The sequence below is a fragment of the Bipolaris victoriae genome (genome assembly GCF_000527765.1).
Source record: "Bipolaris victoriae FI3 unplaced genomic scaffold scaffold_148, whole genome shotgun sequence".
NCBI classification, from domain to species: domain Eukaryota; kingdom Fungi; phylum Ascomycota; class Dothideomycetes; order Pleosporales; family Pleosporaceae; genus Bipolaris; species Bipolaris victoriae.
This window is the reverse complement of record NW_014575244.1, coordinates 39,211-61,457: the sequence shown is the minus strand read 5'-3', so window position 1 is coordinate 61,457 and position 22,247 is coordinate 39,211. Positions and strand designations below refer to the sequence as shown.

The following is a 22,247-nucleotide window of genomic DNA, read 5'->3' as shown; positions in this document are numbered from 1 at the left end:
GATAGTTTTGCGGCGCTTAAGAGGGCTAAGCGATAAAAGCTAGGGAGGAAAATGTAGTATAGTATCACGTGACTAAGCGTATAGTATATATTACGATTATCTTTCGTACGTAGATAGGCACCTTCTCTAATTTATCCTTTGCAACGATCAACCTTCAGCTTATTTCTATCTACTCGATTGCGGGTCGCCCCTCTGATCTTTTGAGCTCGATCACGTATCGTGCCACAGTATGGCTAGGAGGTAGAGCTGTTCCGATCTGAACACAGCCTGTAGCAAACAACGGACAGGGAGAAACTTATATGTATTCTTAGCATTGCACTGCAAGGTCCTAGAGATAAGGTCTTAAGGTATACCATGTTTTTGGAAGAAAAGTACATAGTACTGCATGGTTGACTGAATAAGCAGCTGAGATCCGAGAGCAATGGCTGGCTTTTGTAGAAGACGATTCGCGGTTCAAGGAAATTTTGAAGCAGAATTGGTCTTTCCATGATTACGGTGAAAATGAGTAACGAGGGAAGTTGGATTCAGATATCTACATATTGTTCGAATAAAGGTGTCAACTCAATCGAGTATCAGCTTGTGTCTTAATTGTCTTTGCATTTCAAGGAGAAATTGGAAAACAGGCGAGCTAAGAACCTTGCAATGAATCTCTCTATCAAGATATCATACCATTTTAGTTAAATACATTGTTCAAGAGCGCCGCGATCAGTGGCTCTGGTTACTTCACCTGGCAGTTTTCACTGCGCACCAACAATGTCTAAACAATGTTAAAGTCCCAGGCCATATATGCTCAATCCTGCCTTCAGACCATGAAACTCCAACCTGTTTCCCCAAAAGAAACCCGGCTACTAACTTGGGACCTAGCCGCAGCGTCTCTTCCAAAGCCAAGAACCCCCCGTACCAATGGACGAAACCGAAGAACTACACCAAAAAATCGTAGAACTTCAATACAAAGAAGAAAAACTGCGAGCCGAAAACAACGCTTTACAACAGGCACTCGAAGAACAAGCCATCCTGATACAAGAATTATACCAAGAAAAAGCGGGAGAAAACGACAAAGAGAAAGTAGCCAACTACGCCGAATACGTCCAAACCCTCCAGGTCGATCTCAACCAAGCCCACCACCAAATTGAGTACTACAAAGTCCTCGCAGAGGATTCGCAGCGGCGCGCAATTCGCTACCAGGAGTCTCTAACGCAAGCTACAAAAAACCAGGTAGCAGTCAGCCACGTAGAAGCACAGAAGGAGCAGCTCCAACGCGAACTAGCGGAGCACAAATTCATCATTCACAAACTGCAGTCAGAAAACAAGCATGCGGCCGAGAACTTCGAGCGCTTGCGCGAACGCGACAAGAAGGCTCTGGCAGCATGTGAACTTCGGTTGGCAGACCTAGTCTCGCATGCGTGCGAGGTAGAGACAGAGAGCGAAGCTTTCAGCGACGTCTTCACGAATCTAATTGATACGCTTGAGAACGAGAATATAACAGCTAGGTCTGTGCTTAACGATCGAGGGGCGTTGCTAAATAAGATGGAAGTCTTGTATAGTGTAGTTGTAAGTGAAGTTGCGCCGCTGAAACGGGTTTTCAAGCGTGCGCTCCAAATACTGCAGGTTTATCAGGGCTTGTTTCAGACGCTGTCGGATCCGCATATGACGGCGATTGGGTGTCTGCCGCCGGGTTTGGATGCGCTGATGACGGGGGCGTCCGACGACTTACATGCGTATCAGGAGATTCATAGCATGTTTTCCGGCGTTGGAGCTGCGATGGAAGACCAGATTCGCAATGAACTTGGTGGTATGTCTGAGAGTGCGGGTGGTATGCTTAGGAGTTTGCACTACATCAAGAGGGATGTTGAGGCTTTTTTGGCGCGTCTGCGTGCGGAGCCGGGAGCCTGGTTCAGTATGAAAGCAAAGTTCGGAAACATCTGGCGGTAGAACAACCATGAAGTTGCTCTGTACAGACTAGTCGTGTGCTGGAATTTTGTGTGATTAGGGTTCGCGATTGCATAGGCGTTTTCATACAACCTGAAGAAAGTGTGCTAGAATGCTCTTTTCAATTCATTTCTTCGCTATTTAGTCAAGTTTAGTCGTTGTTAGGTTCAATAGAGGATGATGATCAAGAAGGTGTTTCAAAATTGCATTCAAGACTGAAATGATATGTAAACTCAGGTAGAAGTGGGCGCTTTGGTGTTTTGGTGCTAGAGTAGGAGCGGAATCGGGCCGTTCCTGCATTATAGAGAAATGGCCGCCTTGGGTATCTCTTGTGAAGATAAACTGCATCTAGTGAGCTGCACAAATGCCTCTTGTCAATATCAGCGTCCTCGCGCACACTGCTCATGTTGAGGAACCAAACCCCTGGATCGATGGATATCGAGTACTTTCAAGTCCATCCCAAGTGTGCCTGCAACACCGTGAACGCCTCGCCGAGAAAACCTTCGTATCAGGAGATTTTGTTGTATTTGTGATAGGGAATAGCGCTTAAAATTGGTCCAAGGTCATGCTCATGGATACATCGGTGTTCTCAACCATCTTGGTAAACTCTTCAAAGCTGATCTTGCCATCGCGGTCTAGGTCAGCCTCCATGATGGTCTTGTCAACAATCTACGAATTGTTAGTACGGCTTCAAGCGCTCATCGCCTTGGCACTCGTGTGCACACGCACCTGCTGCAGTTGCTGGTCCTTCAGGTTGCTGCCGACCATCATCTTCAGTACTATGAAGAGCTCGCCGTTGCTGATGAAGCCATCGCGATCAATGTCGTATACGCGGAATGCGAAACGTAGCTTCTCCTCCTTGTTGCCCTTGCTACTGAAGGCTGAAAGGCCAGAGACGAACTCTTGGAAATCAACATCACCGCCACCGTCTTCGTCAAAAATGGCGATCATTCGTGTTGCGAGAGGGTTCGAGGAGATCTGAGGGAGGGCCAGGAATTCGTCACGCTCAATAGTTCCAGAGTTGTCCTGAGTGGGAGTTAGCCAGGCTGTGTGGCTTTTTGGTGCAGCTTCAATTGCGCACCTTGTCCAGCTTCATAAATCGCTTCCTTAGGCGGTCTACCTCCTCGCGGTCGACTACGTGCCGTCAGCAAGCATTCCTTTGGCCAGGCCCTTTGCAGGCGAGCCTTCTCTTCAGCCGCCTACGTACAATTCGAGCCCGAGGCGATGTTGTCGAGCAGCCCTGACTGTTGGTTACCCATGTTGGCGGCTTGTTGGCGGTAAGGATTAGGGTGCGGTGAAGGTAAGAGTGGTCGAGGGCCTGGCTTGTGGGGTTGCTGGGCTTGGTTGTGTCGCCGTGCGCCCGCCAACTTGGAGGTCCCGCCTGCCGCCACCAAGGGTCCATCTGCGCTAGACGCAGACACCTCCGACGTCAATCGCCAAGCCAGGACATTCACTGTCCTACACCTGTACATTGCTTCGTTTCTAGGTTAGGACGTCGCGACCAGAGATATCGACAGATACCATGGACTCAGACGCACCCATAGAAGTCGGCTCGGTGCTGCAGGGCGCATCCATCAACCGACATCCATCACCGCGACATGACGTGAACCCATCGACCGCCGCATCCAAGAAACAGCCAGTCCATCTCAATGAGCACCCCGATCCCGACGCCTCTGATGTTGGAGAAGACGAGATTCCTCTCAGTGTGTTGGATCCGGTTCCGCGGAACAAGGCAATGCCTCCGCTGCCAGACCTCCGATTCGAACAAAGCTACTTGAAGAGCATTGAGCATGCAGATGGATGGAAGGGTGTGCTGTGGATTACGCTGCGAGATCAGGTACCATGCGCTTATCATATTTCTGGTGGGATCCACATGCTGATGAGAAATAGGTCATAATGTGTTTTGCACAGGGTGTTCTATGGACCCTCCTCCTCAACGGCTGGAGGCATTGGAATCGATCAACAAAGTTCAGTGGACAGGGTGTAGGCGCGCGGATACGGAGGTGGTGGTGGGGTGTCAACAACTGGAGTATACCGACCGCAAAATCAAGACTGAGGGACCCAAAGCTGGCGAGAAATGTGTCCGAGGTAAGTGCGGTCTTTTTGAAAGTCTGGCTCCAGACCTATGCGTGGCAACGGACATCGGCTAACGACTACAGTACTACAAGGGTGAGTTTTCAAATGCAGGTCAAGATTGAGGGAAATCGTTCGTAGCATTGCCCGCACTGTTGCATCGACCGTAGTGTCGCCAGTTGAAATGGGCTGCGTAGCGTCAAAAAACACTATTCGAATACAAAAAATTACAATGAAAAATCGCGTTGTCAAAAACACACATAAGTTGACCAGCCTAACAAACCCCTGATACAGTATACTGTTAGAATAGACGTACCCTAGGGTTTCTCTGTGTATATATAGATGAAACTCAGACAGCGAATAAGTGTGGAGAGCATTGAATAGAATATTTGCCCCTCAGTGGGGTATATACAGCACTCGTGCCATCGTATATCCGCTTCTCGGTTTCGTTTTCTACATTGAAAAGAGGAAAGGATACATCACCTGATATGCCGCACCCTCATACTATGCGTGCACACCCAACACCCATACTCAATTCTCTCTTATTTTTAGACAGTTTTGGGATCAACAATAGTCCTGGAGTGAACAAGGTCATTGCATGATAGCAAAGTCATGAACTTGTAAAACATGCTAATGCCGATGAAGAGAGAAGGATAACAAGCTTGCGATGTTATTGTACTATCAATTTGAGGCGGATATAGGATTTAATTGCTTGTTAGAGACAGCACTTGAGGTATGCAACTGTTCAAGCGCAAATCAATCCTGGTTCATCGAATAGAGTGATATGGTAATGTCACGTGATAACGCAAGACCGCGTTTTGGTTCGGCGCGTCGCGCTTGCCGCTACTTCGCCTCCACCTTTGTCGCCTCCCAAACAACCATCTCGCAAACAGAGATGCTAGTTGTTGAGTGAAGCTGCTCACCATGAAACCTTTCCGGCCTCTCACCCTCTCGCGCCCACGTCCCGAAAATGGCGAGCCACCGAGCAAGAAACGAAGAATTGGATCCAATGCACTGTCGGCGGGCAACCGCCAACCGCTCAACACTATGAACAATCCAGCACCAGCACAATTCCTACCCCCTGGTCTCGAAGGAAACTATTATACGGTATTATGGCGAAAACACACGACCAAGAAGAACAAGACATGGGACGGGGATGGTGTTCTTGCTGTCGTGGGTGGATATGCCACGCTCAACGACAGCGAGACAGGGAAAGAGCTGGGAAAGGGAGCATGCAGTCGGCCACTACTTCCTGGATCCACACTATCCATCGGTGGAAGAGAGATAGAAGTTGAGAATTCTATGGAGAAGGCGGATTACCTTTCGGGACGTATGTTCCTAGGCAAGGCTGCAGCTGCACCAATACAGCAGCCAAAGCGGCCTGAGCCAGGACATAAGTCTCTGTCATCGGTTAAGCCAAATTCGAAAAAGACCCAAGAAACTGCCAACGATAAGGAGAGCATTCACGAGCACAGGCCCTCGGCTCATCGCAAGCAGCAATTCAAAACACCATTGCTATCTACTACGGTCATGCCGCAGCGCAACCCGTCAATTCCGCAACCCCGTCACGACCCAAATGCACCCAACGCCCTCATCATGAAACGACCTGATTCCTGTCCCAAAGGAAAGCAGATAGTTGATGTAGTTGTCGATCCGGTTCTCAGCAAACACCTCCGAGACCACCAGCGCGAGGGTGTACAATTTTTGTATGAATGCGTCATGGGTATGCGATGCGAGGGCGAGGGTGCCATCATGGCTGACGAAATGGGCTTGGGTAAAACACTTCAGACCATCACACTTCTCTGGACACTGATGAAGCAAAATCCGATACATGATTCTCCTCCTGTTATCAAGAAAGCCCTAATCGTCTGTCCTGCTGGTCTAGTAGATAACTGGAAACGTGAGTTCCGCAAGTGGCTCGGCAATGAGAGGGTCGGTGTATTTGTCTTGGATGCAAAGAACAAGAAAATTGCCAATTTCACCATGGGCAAGTCTTACAACATTATGATTGTGGGATACGAGATGCTTCGTATCGTTCAAGAAGAGCTGAAGAAGGGCAGTGGTGTCGACATCGTCATTGCAGACGAGGGTCATAGGTTGAAGACGGCGAACAACAAGGCCATGCTTGCTATCCAGTCTCTGAACATCGAGAGGCGTATCATCTTGTCCGGTACCCCACTACAGAATGATCTTGGTGAGTTCTATACTGCCATCGATTTCGTCAACCCTGGACTCCTTGGGCAACGATCCGCCTTCAAGCGATCATTTGAACTGCCCATTATGCGTAGTCGTCAGCCGGACGCAAGCGAAGCAGAGCTCGAAAAAGGCGAGGCACGCTGGAAGGAGCTTGTAACTCTGACTAGTCAGTTCATGATCCGGCGGACAGCAGAAGTCCTTTCGAAATACCTACCACCGAAAACTGAGCACATTGTCTTTTGTCGGCCAACCAAAGGACAAGCGGAAACTTACCGTGCTATTCTCGACTCACCAACATTTAGACTTGCGCTGGGTAGTACGGACATTGCGCTGCAGCTCATCAATGTTCTAAAGAAAGTCTGCAACAGCCCTTCATTACTCAAATCGTCCAAGGACAATGATGACACGCCATCCGAGATGCTGCAATCCATCATCCCACTCATTCCCAGCAAGATCCTCAACTCGAGTGCTTCAAGTGCAAAATTGCGACTACTGGACAGCCTCGTCCACTCCATCTACACCACGACCGAGGAAAAAATTGTTATAGTCTCAAACTACACAACAACACTAGACATGATCGAGCGCCTGCTCGTCTCTCTCTCCTACACCTTCCTCCGCCTCGATGGCAGCACACCAGCCTCCAAGCGGCAGGCCCTTGTCGAAAAATTCAACAAAACCCCAAAAACAACCTCTTTCGCTTTCCTCCTCTCCGCCAAATCAGGCGGCGTAGGTCTCAACCTCATCGGCGCCTCACGCATCGTCCTCTTCGACATCGACTGGAACCCCGCCACCGATCTCCAAGCCATGGCGCGCATTCACCGCGACGGCCAGAAACTGCCATGTAAGGTGTACCGCTTTCTCGTGCAAGGCGGCCTCGACGAGAAAATCTACCAGCGCCAAGTCATGAAGATGGGTCTCGCAAACGCAGTTGTAGATAACAAAGCCTCTGCATCTTCTTTTTCGCAAGAGGAACTCCGCGACTTGTTTCGTCTAGATGAGCGCGAAGGGTGCCAGACTCACGATTTACTCGGCTGTACATGCGACTGTCGGGGCAAGCTCGAAGGTACACCTGACCCTGAGAATGGAGAGTCTGAGGAGGAAGGAGTGGAAGAAGAAGAGGAATACCCAATGCTTCGGAAAGCCAGCGAGGTTAATATCGAGGAGCAGGAGGCGAAGATTAAGGCCAGGCGCGCGGCGAAGCAGCCTAAGTTGAGGATGTTGATGGAGTATCGGCATATTGATACCAAGGTTCTTAAGGGTATGGATAAGAGTGCCGACGAGGAAAGTGCAGAGAATGATGTGGGGGACGATCTGGCGGTTGCGGTGGATGATGATGTCTTCCTCAATGTCTTGAAGCAGCCGGAGTGTAATGTGGGGTTCTTGCTGACCAAGTCGACGTCATAAGAGGTTTTTTATGAGTAGGGAGAGGTGGGTTGTGTATTTGCTACACGCATGTATGCATAGCGTTGGTGTTTCTTCTTTTCAATGCATCGGGATCGGTAGATCAAGATCATGAGGCGGTAATGATGGAGTGTTTATCAAATATAGAATCGTATCATTCAAGCTATGTTGCAGAGGTGGGAAAAGGTGGGAATCGCTCTAGAGCACTGGGTTTTGTAAAACAAATATTCGATTATCCCACCAAAGTAAGAGGGTGAACTAGACTATTATGGAATGTAATTCCTCCTATGAGCTGATTAGCTCCATTATGAGAGGAGACTATACCATGGACCATGAAATGAGTTCGTCTCTTTAGATATTCTGCATGTGCTAACCCGGTCTGCCAACCCTGATGCTCGTGTCTTTTTGGTCTCCATAGGTCCGTTCAATCTGGATGATCATGGTCTAGGTGTCGGAAAGTTAGTTCAGTCAGGTAGCATGGGAATGTTTGTGCAACTTACAATGCATGTGAACATGCTCAAGAGAGATGCGGGTACCTTACTTTGTAGCAAGGTTTGTTGTTCTTGGTGTGTTCGTGATATTTGCACATGTCGATGTTTTTGAAGTATGTCTTTACAGGAACTGTTTTAAAACCATTCCGTATGGGCAAACCTAATGCATGTATCAAGTCTTTGTGGAAATCTTGCGGAAATTCTTTATCAAGAATGAGCTCAAAGGATCCCTTTTGCCAAAAGTTCAGGGCGCAGTCGATGGTGAATTGACGATGGGGCGACGATTTAAGGGAGTGCGCGTAGATTATCCCGGCAACATAAAAGGCATACTCGTTATAAGCCACCATCTTATCAATTATCCAATCCACACACGCTTCTTTGAAGTCGATGGCTTGGAGAAAGTCGGCTAGCTCGTAGCATTCGTTCAGCTTATTGTATTCTTTGTCAATTGTCATCTCCAGGTTCTTGTCGTAAGTTCTATCATCTGGCTCCGTCATATAAAGGCAGCCACTGTAAAGCCATTTGGCGTAGATACTGAAAGCCCGTGGCATGTTTTTAGATAATGTGACAGTCCTCGTTGCACTCTCTTTCCAATCCCCGTCAAGCACTTTATTGAAAAAGTCAGAGCTTGCACGAAGGTGTGCCTCATCTACAAAATAGGTCGTCTCGGATATCCCGACAATAACTTTGACAGGTTCTGAAGTGAGCCTTGGTCTCATTAGTAACACGGATTGTACTTGCAAGGAGGGTTTCTGACATTGGCCCCTCGTCGATAGGAAGACGCAACTTTTTACGCGCCTTGAGGTCGCTTGCCTCATCGAGGTGGCGCTTCCTCGTGTTGCCTGTGTCGGGCATTATGGGTATTCGAGAGGAATTTCAGTGCTGGTATGTAGTGTGTTCGGTTTTTGGAGTTGTGTACACGGTTGAGTCGGTAAGAGACTTAAATATCTTTGTGGATGAGTAAGCGACTCATTTGTGCGGGCAACGGTGAATGTGAATTCTCACGTGCAAACAGAAGTGAGGGTGAACTTAATACCTGTTTAGGAAAGACTGGTCTTCTACTGGTGACACTTACACTACAAGAGTAGCTAGACTTGTTCTATCACTAAACGAGTGCCGAGCCGCGAGTCTCACTATTGAAGAAGATGAGCTACCTTCACCTTCACCTTCACAGCGCTGATAGCAGAGGGTGGGAAGAAACTCGAGGCTTAAAGAACAGTATTGGTACTCATAAGTTGAGTTTGTAATCTCCAAAATTCTGTTTTGATTTTAGCAGTTTTAAATTTCGACCTGTGAAATGCAATCGTTACCTACAGGTCTTCCGCCAGCAAGTACGGCTTCTGGAGTGAAGTTTTCAACAGCTCTTCCGAGCAGAGAGCGAAAGAAAAGCAATCATTTGTAGGGACGTCTGGACGTAGGAAACGAAGAGGGCAATCCCAGTGATCTCACCGGGTGAGGAGACGGAAACGACACACGTGTACGTGACATAATCAGGGCTATGGCAGGAAGGTACGATATACCTGCCCAGCTCTCACGTGCGAAAGCAACAACAAATGGCTATGCAATCACCATAGAAGAGGAAGTGAGTAATGCTGCATGAACCCAACACAACAGTGGCAGAACAGACAAAGAGATTATTTGATCATTTTCAGTTCAACACATACATACACTAGATTACTTATCAGGTCCTGCAGTATACAACTTGGAGACCAGAGAGAACAACAGAGTAAGAAGAAGAGGAGAAGAAGAGAAAGAAGAAAAAAAAAGACCAAGTCTAGGAAAGGAAAAAAAAGAAAAGGACATTTCGGGTATACGCGCCGACATGAACGACATATCATCTTTCGTAATAACTTCACCGTGTAGCGCCATATGCCATGATTTGCAAACGGAAGAGCAGAAAAACAAAAGGCGCATCAAACTCAAAAAAAAAGAAGACAAGAAAAGAGGCCGTTATAAGATCTTAGTTGGAGAGAGAGAAAAGAGATCAAACGCCACTCATATGAACCTCTTCGTCGGCCAGAAAGTCAGCTTCTTCGAAGTCACTATTACTGCCTGCGCCCACGCGACCCTCGATCCGGGCGGCGTTTTCAAAGTCCATGTCAATGTCGTCGTCGCTAATGGTCCGCCTTGTGGTACGTCTGGATCTGGGCTGCGCGAACTGTCGTACGGGGGGTAATGAATTTATGCCTTGGGTGGGTGTTTCACTCAATGGGCTGACAGGGACGTCGTCGAACTCAACGGCCAAGTTGGCGCCTCTTGATGTCGAGGAGCGGCCATTGAAGAGGAAGTTTGTGTTGAGTGGCCTTAGCTCGTCTTCGTCGTGCCAGGAGCGTTTTGAGGGGTTGTGCAGACGTTGCGAGGAGGGCGATGTGGTGGAGTCGTAGCCGCTGTCTGCGGCAGATTGGTCTGGGAAGGGTTGGGTGAAGGCGTCGGCGGTGAGTGGAAAAGCAATGGTGGGTCTCTGGCGGTTTGGAGAAGTCGTGTAGAGGTGAGGGTTTGTGGTGGGTTGTTCAGCGAAGCCGCCAATGTTGTGTAGGCCACAAAAGGGCAGCAGTTCGCGCTGGTGCTGGTAGTGGTCGGGCACGGCCTCTGGCGGGGGCTTGATGTCCAGGCGAGGCCTCGGCCTAGCGAAGCGGTCCGAGGGTGAGGAGAGCATCTTATGCGTCTTGTAGCCTTCGGGCACGCTCTTGCGTACTCGCATGCCCACGCTCAGCAAGTCTGCTTGGACGTGGGGAGGGCCGTGGGAGGCAAGGTGGTCTCGGGGGTGGGCAATTGGCCGTGTGTTTTGGTGTCGCAGACGGGTAATTGGCTCTAGGCCCGGCAGGTGGTCTCCGTTGTGCAAGCCGTCCCGCACCTCAAAATAGGTTGTGATGCTAGGCTGGAACTGTTTCTTGCAGGGGTGGTGTTGTTGGGCGAGTGTAGGTGGTGTAGAGCAATGGTGCATAGCGATTGCAGAGGCAGAGGAGGAGGAAGAGGGCGCGGGCCGGGGCAGTCCAGACAGTTATGCAGCCTCGCTGCCGCAGTGGAGAGGGGTGATCTTTCTGATGCCGCTTGAATGCACGCTCGAGCCCTGTGCCGGGGGGCGGATCGATCTGATCGGCTGCTCGGCTCGTCGAAGAACGGCGGATAGAAAAGGTTCGATGGTCCGACAGCACTGGCGAAGCGGAAGATTGAAGGGCACCGGCGCAAAAGATAGTTTGGGGCTGTCTATGGCAGTATGGGGACGAGCAAGGCGGATGGCGGCAGCTGGAATGACGCGACAAACTAAGGGCAATGGGGACAGGAGGGTGATCGCTGACCAGCTTATTCACGGGATCCACTGCGGGAGGCGGGCTAATATGAAGCCACGCGCGCCGCGTCCGAGGCAGAGGCGCGAGGACGGGGGCGAGTACGGGTCGCTTTCATCTACCTACACGCACTGAGACTTTTGCTCCAGACTCCCTCCGCCGCTGAAACTGCTGAGACTCCCGTCTTGTCTCGAGACGGCGCATCTTGGCCCATCCAAAAGACATTTTCTTCCCACCGGCTTTGCTGTTGCTTCTGCTCAGCGACAAACACCTGCAATCCCTGCTAGCGCCCATCAGATGCCATGACATCGCAGCAAGCGTTATGGCGCTCCGACACTGCCGACACGTATCTTTAAAGACAGTGGAATTGCGACTACGTCAACGTACCTCGCTACCACCTTCCCATGATACCCTATAAGCCCATCCATCGCTCGTGCGCAACTAGCCCTCATCGCCTTTGAACGAGGCTAATCGCCCTTCTCGAATCGTCGCCCTCACACTGTCCAGACGTCGAAGGGATGAGGCATTGCTGCTTGGCCGCTTGAGACTTGTTTCATTTATCCAAATCGTAAAATCGAAAGAAGTATAACATCCCATGACCCGCCGTCGGGAGGCCTTATTCCGTCAAAAACACCAGTACGCCTTACAGAAAATACAAGTCCATGTCTTCTCGCCTTGTGAGGACAAACCCCGGGATATACTAAACAATTGACTCGCCTCCGAACCCAACCCAACCAGCCCTTAAGCAAACCTTCATCTTGGAGAAGATGGAACATACTGCTGCCACTCTCAAGGTAGATTGGCGGGGATGTTGCCCATCTCGACCTCCTTCCTGTGCTGCCTGGCAGCCCACTTGTCTGCTATCCAAGTAATCATTGTGACACCAGTGCTGGCACCGACCAGCAGGAAGACGACAAGGGTTCCCCAGAGCGCAAACTTGCTCGATTGACAAAGCGACTTGAAGTCGCCGTTGCCCATGCCAGGCGGCATAGCAATGCCTTCAGGTAGGTCTTGCTCGAGTGGCCGCGAGCTCTGCATCTTACATGTCCATGTCTGAATGGTGTCGACATCGGGTGCGTTTCCGTTGAGAATATGTGCCCAGACAGTAGTAATGAGCGTAAGAAGAAGAGTAGGGAGCAGTGTTGCCAAAGAAAGAAGCGCGCGCAGAGTGTATTTCTGACGAAGTGCCAACTGTCACCTGTTAGTCTACATGACTCTATTAAAGCACTACCACAGAACTACACGTACCTTGGGAATGAATGATGCGATCAAGAAAGCGCCGCAGAGGACCAATGTAACCACGGAAGAAGCGACCAGTGCCTTGGTTCCTTGCACATCAAAGTGCTGGGGCCACATGGGAGCCCACCATGGGTTGGACAGGTGTTGCTCGTTGAAGACACGGAGAGTGTGTGCCGAAGTACCGAGGATAGCGATGCTGAGGACAACAACAAGGCCAGTGATGACAGCCTGGGCCATGTGGAAAGGAGCGGGGTTGATCCTCATCTTGACGATCGTGTTCTCTCAAGTTCCAGTCTGACAGTATTATTCGTAATTGAGAAAGGGCGAATGAAACAAAACAACAAGGATGTAAAGATTGTATCGTCCGAACAAGGTATCAACCAGGATCACCTATTCCTTATCGTCCGTGTATAAAATAAATAAAGAGTATGTCAACGACAGTGACGAAGAAACAAAAAGACACGAACGAGAAAAGAGCCAGATATATTCGTTCCTGAGGCCGTTCGTCTAAGAGGAAAACCTTACTGCCTGAGCTGGATAGAACAAAAAAAGTAAGCACCCAAGACGGGTGGCCAACATGCCTTTAAAACGACTTGGTCGCAATTGCGGTTTCAAGCCCACAGAACACCCTTTGCCGCTACCCGGCCGAGCATCCCCTTGCAACCTCCCCACTCCCAAACTATTACTCGCGCAACCTCGAAATAGACGAACGAGAAGCAAGAAGGAAAAACACACACACGGGCCCAATCTGCCTTGCCGCTGTGACTACCCAGTCGTGTCTGCCATAGTAGCGCTACGATACATGCAAAGGTGTGGTGGTCCCAGCGCCATCATTCGCAAGCGCGTAACCCATGCAGTCCAACACCCAGAATAGCAGTATTAGCCTCTCTTTTTACACCCTTACTTTGCTGTCTTACTGCATGCGGTACATTTTACCTACCATCCCCGTACCTCGATTCCTTCGTTAGGGGCACTGCAGCTTATTTTGGTGGCCCCCTCTGTTATGAGATTTGCCAGCCAATCAGCATGCAAGGATACCATTTCTCACAAAACAGTGAACTGTGTAAGCGCCGACACTTTGCCCCGAAGCAGCCCACCCCCCCCCCCCGGTCTTTGCACATGCATACATGTGCGAATCCCCTGGGTTTTTTCTTGCGAAGCGCCCGCTTGTGCAGTTGGCGTTTCACAGTTTGATCCAACGTGCGTTTTTGGGGGGTTGCTCGAGGGCTGTTATTCGATGGCCGGGACGGCGTAGTGTTGCGAAGTTGTCAGTCAGCTCGAGGACTAGGTTTTTTTGGTCTGTAGTTCGCTTTGATGTGCAGCCAACGGGAAGCCATGGTGCTTGCAAGACGCGCGGTATGGATGGGCCCATTGGCAATAAACGGGCGGGGTCTTTATCGTTCACACCCTCTTCCCCTCATACCAAAACAGTGAGGAGTTTCAGGGCGAACTTGTTTGGATTGGATGGGGATTGTGTTGAAAAATTTGCCTGTACATGGGAAAGTAGAGCAAGACATGAAGTGTCAACGCACAGACTGTCTATTGGTATAACATACATCGACCAGAACGGTAGTGGCTCATGTGCTACGAAGCTTGGCCAGTAAGGCCTCCGAACCCCCATTTCTTACGACCCAGACTTTGAGAAGCCTTGGACTTGCCCTTCTTGGCTGCCTCTAAAGAATGTCCCTTCTCCCACTCCTCGTCGGCCTTGAACGCAGTTATCGCTTGCTCAAGGTTGTAATTTGCTTGTTCGAGATAGAGAAGGGCAACATCATATCTAATCACCCAAGTCAGCATACATCCCTCACTACCAACAAGATACCAGCACAAAGCAACTTACTCCGCCACCTTACACTTAACCATAAACTTTCTCAATTTCGTCTTCTTAATTTCTTCCTCCTCGCCCTCGAGCGGCCGCGGACTAAGACTGACCCCGCCCTTGTAATACTCGCCGGGTATAAGAATTGTTCTGCGCGCGGCTAGCAAGTGGTCGGCAAACAGGTTGTTTGTTCGGCGGAGGGCGTCGGCTGGAACACCGTATCGAAGAGATAAAGAGCGTACCGAGTCGTTATTCTGGTCTACAAAATGCAGCACATCCGGCGCATCCTCACCGTTTGCCTTGGACTTCTCGGGTGGCGCTTGCAATGAATTATGTGCTGAGTAGGGTGGTAACTCGTCGTCCGCCAGGTGCTCGTCTGGTGGCGAATATGTAGGAGGATCGCGTAGACCCTGCGGAGGCAATGCCGATGGTCCTGTTGCTATCTGGCAGAATGGACAGTAGTTTTGGAATCTAGGGTTGTCTGTTAAACATCGAGCGCATATAGCGCGGCCGCAGCAGTCAAGTCTACGCTCAAACTGCGAGGGCTTCTCCGTCTTCTCGTCGTATGTAGGTGGTATCGACGTAAGGAGCGTAGCGCACGTGCAGCATGCTTCAGACATGGTTGCGACAGGAGAGTGAGTATCTGGTGAAGATGTGAAGTGCTAGATACAAGATTCGCAATACAGATACACTTGGGGGGCAAAGCAAGTCGTGCTACGTCATGACTAAAGCGGTTAGACATTGCGTTGGCACGTGAAGGCGCAACATGGGTGGTATGTTGGTCAGATTGAAATCTTCTTTACATGTATGAATCAAGTGTCTAAATATGAATATAGCAATCTCCCAGCTAAACTGTAATACAATGGTCGCGTGCAGTGAAGGTTGAACCATGGGTGTAGGTATAGAGGCCGGTTCCCCAGTCAAGCACGCAAGGGTCCAGTCGGTCCTGCCAAGCCACGCACCGTCCAGTTAGCGAGCGCACGGCCCACCACACCAATTTCCCCGTCAAACTCGAACTTTTGCTATACTCACCGACTCTCCTCAACCGCTCACCACCCGCACCAGCCGAGGTATGTCCCTTGTCAATCCGAGTGCCCTTCAGAGCCTGGAGATGCAATCGCTGTCGTCCACAGAGATGGCGGCGACACTGCTTCTCCTCTGCGACAAGAGCTGAAGAACCCTCATGCTTGCAGTCTGAGGGCACTCTCCACGCTCTGGCATCTGGAGGCTAACCACAATTCTGCGCGTAGATACCTCAGTCGCCTTCCGCCGCCACCGAGAATCTCCACACGCCGCCAAAATGGTCAAGACCTCCGTCCTTAACGATGCGCTCAACGCCATCAACAACGCCGAGAAGGCTGGCAAGCGCCAGGTCCTGATCCGTCCTTCCTCCAAGGTCATTGTCAAGTTCCTCCGCGTCATGCAGAAGCACGGTACGTACAATTTTTTCTTCACAGACATCTTGAACTCCTGTTCCGAACGACGACGTAGGCGCGCATCCGCATCCGAAACAGCATCCGCATCCCTTTCCCCCCTCTTCGGGCTGATAACTAGTTAATGATCTCGATTCCCACGATCATTGACCTTTAAGTGTCCGATATATTGACTGCGGAGGACTTACACGTCTTCGGAACCGTTTCATGACGTCTGATGTTTATTTCGCCGCAACATACACTGACTTTTTTTTCAGGCTACATTGGCGAGTTTGAGGAGGTCGACGACCACCGCAACGGCAAGATCGTCATCCAGCTCATCGGCCGTATCAACAAGACCGGTGTCATCTCCCCCCGCTACAACGTCCAGCTCCGCGACATGGAGAAGTGGGTCGTCAAGCTACTCCCCTCTCGTCAATTCGGTTTCATTGTCCTGACCACCTCCGCCGGTATCATGGACCACGAGGAGGCCCGCAGGAAGCACGTTGCCGGCAAGATTCTGGGTTTCTTCTACTAGGATGTTCGAGTATGTGGTGGAGTGGGATGCAATATACCCGGGCTTAGACAAGCAAAATAACCTGTATTTGGCTAAGTGGTCCATCATGGGAGCGTTCAACGAAGAAATGACAAAAAAGTTGATGAATTCAAATGACTCTTTTGGAGAAGTGTATCATTGTGGTGATTGTTATTGTATGTATTGAGTGAACATTACTAGCAAATATTCACGAAGTATTCTACTGGTACTCTGCTCGAAGTCAAGTCAAGTTCATTCGCAAGTCAGTAAATTATCACACTGGACACCAACACAGAAGATTATTTTTGAAATATTTGTCTCATTAACTATATACAAGACACTAATGCCCAAGTATGCTAAAACCTAGAATGCTTATCAAAAGCACCTGTTGAAGTCAATCAATCCATCATCATTCATAATTCATAAAAACCCATTGTGATGATGCCTTCTTAAATCATGGGCATCAAGTTTCCCAAGTGATAAGAAAAAAACCCTGCCAGTCAACTAACGCCAGTGCTCAAAGACATCTTTCATCATCTTTTTACATCCCAGATGCTTCCTCTTTATCCCTCTAGTCATACAGGTCCATGCCAGCATCATCGTCATCCAGCTCATGGACAGCGTCAGACTCGTCGTACATCTCCGAGTCGTCTTCACTATCCGTGTGGTTTGGCAGGACGGCAACGTGACCCTCATCGAGCACTACCCTCGCCGTCTCACCATCCTTGATGGAGCCGCGGAGGATGAGTACAGCAAGTCTGTTGAGCACCTCCTTCTCGATGAGTCGGGCCAGTGGTCTGGCACCGTATGCTGGCGAGTAGCCGGCAGAACCAAGGTAATCGCGCACCTCGGGTGTCATCTCGATGCGCACGTTCCTTCCGTTCTGGTTGAGTCGCTTCTGGATCTCGTCCATTCTTACGTCTACGATGCTGCGGATCTCGCGCTTCGTCAGACGGTTGAAGATGACAATGGATGAGATACGGTTGAGGAACTCGGGCAGGAACCAGTTGCGCAGCGCGTTCATGACCATCTCCTTGGTGGTGGGGTCGATCTTGCCATCGGGTGCATTGGGGCGCGACAAGTGCTCGGCACCCAAGTTGGAGGTCATGACGACAATGCAGTTCTTTGCGTCAACGATTCTGCCTTGACCGTCGGTGATGCGACCGTCGTCCATGAGTTGCAGGAGAACGGTAAGAACTTCCTTGGCAGCCTTCTCAACTTCATCAAAGAGCAGGATGGAGAACGGCTTCCGACGGAGAGATTCAGTAAGTTGGCCTCCTGCATCGTGACCAACATAGCCAGGTGGTGCACCGATCATCCTGCTGAGAGAGTGTCGCTCCTGGTATTCGGACATGTCGAATCGGATCATGGCCTTTGGATCGTCAAACAAGAACTCAGCAAGAGCCTTGGTGAGCAAAGTCTTTCCGGTACCGGATGGACCACAGAAGAGGAAGCTTGGTGGTTGGTTGGGGTTGGCAAGACCAGAGCGCTGAAGTCGGATGGCGTTGGAGACAGATGTGACAGCCTCCTTCTGACCAACGACGACTTGTTGTAGGTGGCGCTCCATGTTGAGCAGCTTGTCCTTCTCTGTGGTCTTGAGACGAGTGACTGGGATTCCGGTCCAGCGAGCGACAATCTCGTTGATCTGATCTGGACCAACGGCATCACTCAGGAGAGACTCACCACCTCCACTTGCCTGGTGTGAGTACATCTCAGCATCTGCGCGGGCCTTCTCACGCTCGAGTTCGCTGATGCGCTGCTCGACATCGGGAATGGCGTAGTACTTGAGATCAGAGGCAGTCTGGATGTCGCGCATACGCTCAGCCTCGGCGAGCTTGGTCTTGAGGCCCTCGAGCTTGAGCTTCTGGTCCTGGATCTCCTTGCTGCGGCCCTTTTCGCGTTCGTACATCTCGCGAAGTGGCCTCAGCTCTTCCTCGATGTTGGCAGCCTCAGCTCTGGCCTCCTTCAGACGCGTTTGTGAGGCTTCATCCTTCTCACGTGAGAGGGCGTGAATCTCAATCTGGAGTTGTCTGTGGCGTCGCTCGAGGTTATCCAGAGCTTCGGGTTGTGACTCTCGGGTGACACGGACAGCTGCCGCAGCCTCGTCGATCAGATCGACAGCGGAATCTGGCAGCCGCCGTTGGGTGAGGTAGCGGGCGGCGAGGGTAGCAGCTGCAACGATGGCACCATCCATAATGGTGACACCGTGGTGCGTCTCGTATCGCTCCTTCAGTCCTCGAAGAATGGAGATGGTCTCGGGGATTGAAGGCTCCTTGACGAGGACCTGCTGGAATCGACGTTCGAATGCAGCGTCCTTCTCGATGTACTTGCGGTATTCGCCCAAGGTGGTTGCACCAATGCAGTGAAGCTGTCCACGAGCCAGCATGGGCTTCAGCAAGTTGGCAGCATCCATACCACCCTCGCCAGAAGATCCAGCGCCCATGAGGAGATGGATTTCGTCGACGAACAACACTATCATCTCCTTGGACTCTTCAATCTCCTTCAACACTCCCTTCATACGGTCTTCAAACTCTCCGCGGTACTTGCTGCCAGCAACTAGAGCACCGACGTCGAGTGAAAGCAGCTTGCATGCTGCCAGGTTTGCTGGTACATCTGCATCGACAATTCGGCGGGCAAGACCTTCAACGACTGTAGTCTTACCAACACCAGGCTCACCGATGAGAACAGGGTTGTTCTTGGTTCGCCTAGTCAGGATACGAATGACTCGTCGTGTTTCGTCTTCACGACCAATGACAGGGTCGATCTTGCCCTCTCGTGCCATGGCCGTCATGTCGATGGTGAATTTCTTGAGGTTCTCATTCTCCTCCTCGGCGTCTGCCGTCTTCGAGTCCACCCGCTTTGTTCCTCGAAGTGCTTGGATGGCATTGTCGATCTGCTTCGTGTTGGGTACGTTTGATTCGGCGAGGATCCGTTGTATTTGCGAATCCTGGCAGAGCGACATGATGAGATGGTCGACGGCAATGAAGCTATCCTTTTGTGTCTTGCTTAGCTCTTCCGCAGAACGCAGCACCTTTGCCATGGCTGGTGAGGGTGATGTGCGCTCTGGCGGGGGATCTTGACTTGGTAACCGGACCATTGCCTTCTTGAGGTTACGTTCGAAGGCTTGTGGGTCGCCATTTGCGCGTTCGAGGACTTGCTTGAATAGCGGTGGTGGGGGTACGTCGACTGTGTTTGCGAGGTCCTTGGGTGGATCTATCAACGACACCGCGAGGTGTAGAGGTGTGAGTTGTGAGTGTGCATAGCCCTTGGCGAGATCGAAACTGTCTGCCAGGGCCTTTGCAGCTCGGTCGGTATAGGCGTCGAATGAAGTCATTTTGATTAGTGACTATAGCCTTATTTATGGCTTGAAGCCAAGATGAAAATCGTGCGTTTGTGAACCTGCTATCAGGTTTTTGTACTAGGTGTATGTACACTTTTGGTTGATGGGTATCTCTGCAGAATCAAAAGAAGTTGGGTAGGACAAGACTCAGGCGAGATTTATATAAGTTGGACGCAAATGAGGGCGAAGTATCAGGAAACAACCAGTGATGTGGAGTGATTTCTCGTCATGTCTCGAAGCTAGGCGTGCATTCCACCCTGCACGTAGAAGCTTCTGGGCACCTGCTGCAAGTTTCCGGTCAGGTCGCAGCATCCCCGCCAATCAAGGTTACGTCACTGCTTGGCACGTCATTCCCGGATAGGACTAGCGTGGCTCGGTGCGAGTACCCGGACATCGTGAGATGTCTGCCCAACATCAAATCGTGGCTCAATAAGCACTTCTCGACTCTGGATACACCAATGAACAGCGTATCCCGGTATGACTCCTTTGAAGCGGGGTGCCTAACCTTCGAGATGATCCGGCGTGGGCCTCATCGACACGTCAGAGCTACAATGGGAGCATTTAACTTTTGACAAGTCACGCCTGGTACGAGCGTGCAAGCAACCGTAGCCATCAGCTTTGCTTATTTCAAAATGTATGGCTCTGCTTGACCGGATAGAATGTTGCCGTAGTTGTAGTGCAAATTAAGCACGGACTATTGCCAGTAAGCTATTCTGTTTCAACTGGGTTTAGTATTGTATAGGGAGACTATAATAGCCAACAAAGATCGAGACAGTTGTAGTTACAGAACGAAATGGCAGGTAAGTACAGATTAAGCTATTCTGACGTCTCTGACAGTCGCATATGGCATTGTCCGACGCGGTATATGCCCTGACTGGTCTTCCTGGCAATTATTCGATTAGACAGAAGAAGTATTCTGATCTTGCAAATTGCGAAAATGGTACAAGTTGCTGAAATATGGAAAATCACACACTGCAAAATGTTGGAAGACGAAAGTTGTTCACAAGTCTCATATAGGGTATATATAATAACTGTATAGACCACATCCTATTCCCATTGATATCACTCCCAAATGGATCATTCGTATACCTTTTTACCGTCGCTGCAAACCAGTGCACTAACTACTTCGTAAGAAAAGATCGCCTCATAGATAGAAAGAAATCGTTCAAGCAGAAGCCTTGGCCTCGGCAGCCTTCTTCTGCTCATCAGCCTGCTTGGCAGCCTCCTCTTGCTGCTTCTTCTGCTCATCAGCCGCCTTCTGGGCCTCGTCGGCCGCCTTCTGAGCCTCATCCTGCTTCTTCTGCGCGTCAGCCTGCTTAGCAGCCTCCTCCTGCTGCTTCTTCTGCTCATCGGCTTGCTTCTGAGCTTCCTCTTGCTGCTTCTTCTGCTCGTCAGCCGCCTTCTGAGCCTCATCCTGCTTCTTCTGCTCTTCAGCCTGCTTGGCAGCATCCTCAGCCTTCTTCTGCTCATCCTGCTTCTGCTGCTCCTCTTGCTGCTTCTTCTGCTCATCGTCGTTGTTGTTACCCTGTTGCTTCAGGAGCTCCTCAAGCTCCTGGGCAGCAAGCAACTCATTAAGCTTATTATCGTTCTCATCCTCGTTGTTGCGCTGCAGGTCCTCGACTGCTCCCTGCCAGATGCCGCCGAGGATCGCAGCAGGATCCTCGACAATGTTGGCGTGGCGGGGTCGCTGGTCAAAGATTTGGTAGCCCAGAGTCTTGAGGGGAAGGCCTGAGTCAATGGGACCAGTGGCACCGGCAATGCCATTGAAGCGTCCTATCCTGTCAAAGGCGTTGTCGCGGAGAATGTCGCTGGCGATGAGCTTGCGGGAGTCGAAGATCATGACGCTCTGCCTGTTGCGGCCACCACGGTTGGCGACAATGACGTTCTGAGCAAAGAAGCTCTGGTCACGACGGCCGCCACGGCCATCATCGATGACAATGACAATCTCCTGAACAATGATGACATCCGTTCTGCTGTCACGGAACTGGTTCTGGAAGTTGCTCTTGCGGAAGAGGTTGTTCAGATCGTTGTTGAAGCCGTTGTTGACCTGGTCAACGATGAGGACCTGTTGGATCTGCTGGACAATCTGCTGGCGGGAGCGGTCGTCGTTGACGATCTGGATCTTCTGCTGTTGAATCTGAATGACCTTCTGCTGCTTGTTGAAGTTGTTGAAGCCGTCGATGAAGTTGAAGGCGCCATCGTTGCGGTTGAAGCCGTTGATGACGGAGCTGACATCGATCTGGCGCCTGTCGAGGCTGAGACCAGACTGGTGGCTGATGGGCTTTGCGGCAACGAAGCCGGCAGCGAGGACGAAGGTGATAATAGCCTTGAAAGACATGTTGATAGTAAATGTAAAGACTGGAATAGACTTGACTTTAAATTGCGGGGATTAAAGTTTGTAGATGATTAAACGTCACAGACGTATCTTGTTAAAATGGCAAAGAGAGTGATTGCTGGCAGACTATCAAAGTCGCTAAAGAATGGAAAGGTATTAAAGAAGGAAGAAAAGCAAGGCTGAAGGCTTG

The 22,247-nt window shown here is 50.4% G+C and overlaps 11 protein-coding genes across 11 annotated transcripts; 4 read left to right on the top strand and 7 right to left on the bottom strand.

Annotated features, from left to right (window-relative positions):
* Positions 1-903: 903 nt before the first annotated feature.
* Positions 904-1,932, top strand: COCVIDRAFT_20496 (hypothetical protein; the record flags this gene model as incomplete). The annotated part of the gene is made up of 2 exons (XM_014695730.1): positions 904-1,551; positions 1,609-1,932. The coding sequence occupies 2 exons, from the start codon at positions 904-906 to the stop codon at positions 1,930-1,932; spliced, it is 972 nt and encodes a 323-aa protein (XP_014551216.1).
* Positions 1,933-2,475: 543 nt separating this feature from the next.
* COCVIDRAFT_113474 (hypothetical protein) lies at positions 2,476-3,188 on the bottom strand (the record flags this gene model as incomplete). Its single annotated transcript, XM_014695749.1, has 4 exons — positions 2,476-2,598; positions 2,659-2,955; positions 3,011-3,063; positions 3,137-3,188. 4 exons carry the CDS (start codon positions 3,186-3,188, stop codon positions 2,476-2,478), a joined length of 525 nt encoding a protein of 174 aa, XP_014551235.1.
* Positions 3,189-3,451: 263 nt separating this feature from the next.
* COCVIDRAFT_31208 (hypothetical protein) lies at positions 3,452-4,127 on the top strand (the record flags this gene model as incomplete). The annotated part of the gene is made up of 3 exons (XM_014695748.1): positions 3,452-3,766; positions 3,820-4,017; positions 4,089-4,127. 3 exons carry the CDS (start codon positions 3,452-3,454, stop codon positions 4,125-4,127), a joined length of 552 nt encoding a protein of 183 aa, XP_014551234.1.
* A 799-nt stretch (positions 4,128-4,926) lies between these two features.
* On the top strand, positions 4,927-7,602 carry COCVIDRAFT_113502 (hypothetical protein; the record flags this gene model as incomplete). Its single annotated transcript, XM_014695747.1, has 1 exon — positions 4,927-7,602. The coding sequence occupies one exon, from the start codon at positions 4,927-4,929 to the stop codon at positions 7,600-7,602; it is 2,676 nt and encodes an 891-aa protein (XP_014551233.1).
* A 366-nt stretch (positions 7,603-7,968) lies between these two features.
* COCVIDRAFT_31206 (hypothetical protein) lies at positions 7,969-8,945 on the bottom strand (the record flags this gene model as incomplete). The annotated part of the gene is made up of 3 exons (XM_014695746.1): positions 7,969-8,043; positions 8,141-8,798; positions 8,848-8,945. The coding sequence occupies 3 exons, from the start codon at positions 8,943-8,945 to the stop codon at positions 7,969-7,971; spliced, it is 831 nt and encodes a 276-aa protein (XP_014551232.1).
* Positions 8,946-10,074: 1,129 nt separating this feature from the next.
* COCVIDRAFT_113463 (hypothetical protein) lies at positions 10,075-11,034 on the bottom strand (the record flags this gene model as incomplete). The annotated part of the gene is made up of 1 exon (XM_014695745.1): positions 10,075-11,034. One exon carries the CDS (start codon positions 11,032-11,034, stop codon positions 10,075-10,077), a length of 960 nt encoding a protein of 319 aa, XP_014551231.1.
* A 1,132-nt stretch (positions 11,035-12,166) lies between these two features.
* COCVIDRAFT_31204 (hypothetical protein) lies at positions 12,167-12,880 on the bottom strand (the record flags this gene model as incomplete). The annotated part of the gene is made up of 2 exons (XM_014695744.1): positions 12,167-12,568; positions 12,626-12,880. The coding sequence occupies 2 exons, from the start codon at positions 12,878-12,880 to the stop codon at positions 12,167-12,169; spliced, it is 657 nt and encodes a 218-aa protein (XP_014551230.1).
* A 1,320-nt stretch (positions 12,881-14,200) lies between these two features.
* On the bottom strand, positions 14,201-15,055 carry COCVIDRAFT_113499 (hypothetical protein; the record flags this gene model as incomplete). Its single annotated transcript, XM_014695743.1, has 2 exons — positions 14,201-14,393; positions 14,457-15,055. The coding sequence occupies 2 exons, from the start codon at positions 15,053-15,055 to the stop codon at positions 14,201-14,203; spliced, it is 792 nt and encodes a 263-aa protein (XP_014551229.1).
* A 680-nt stretch (positions 15,056-15,735) lies between these two features.
* COCVIDRAFT_42450 (hypothetical protein) lies at positions 15,736-16,385 on the top strand (the record flags this gene model as incomplete). Its single annotated transcript, XM_014695742.1, has 2 exons — positions 15,736-15,868; positions 16,126-16,385. 2 exons carry the CDS (start codon positions 15,736-15,738, stop codon positions 16,383-16,385), a joined length of 393 nt encoding a protein of 130 aa, XP_014551228.1.
* Positions 16,386-16,953: 568 nt separating this feature from the next.
* On the bottom strand, positions 16,954-19,716 carry COCVIDRAFT_31201 (hypothetical protein; the record flags this gene model as incomplete). The annotated part of the gene is made up of 1 exon (XM_014695741.1): positions 16,954-19,716. One exon carries the CDS (start codon positions 19,714-19,716, stop codon positions 16,954-16,956), a length of 2,763 nt encoding a protein of 920 aa, XP_014551227.1.
* Positions 19,717-20,887: 1,171 nt separating this feature from the next.
* On the bottom strand, positions 20,888-22,060 carry COCVIDRAFT_20488 (hypothetical protein; the record flags this gene model as incomplete). The annotated part of the gene is made up of 1 exon (XM_014695729.1): positions 20,888-22,060. The coding sequence occupies one exon, from the start codon at positions 22,058-22,060 to the stop codon at positions 20,888-20,890; it is 1,173 nt and encodes a 390-aa protein (XP_014551215.1).
* Between the last annotated feature and the right edge of the window lie 187 nt (positions 22,061-22,247).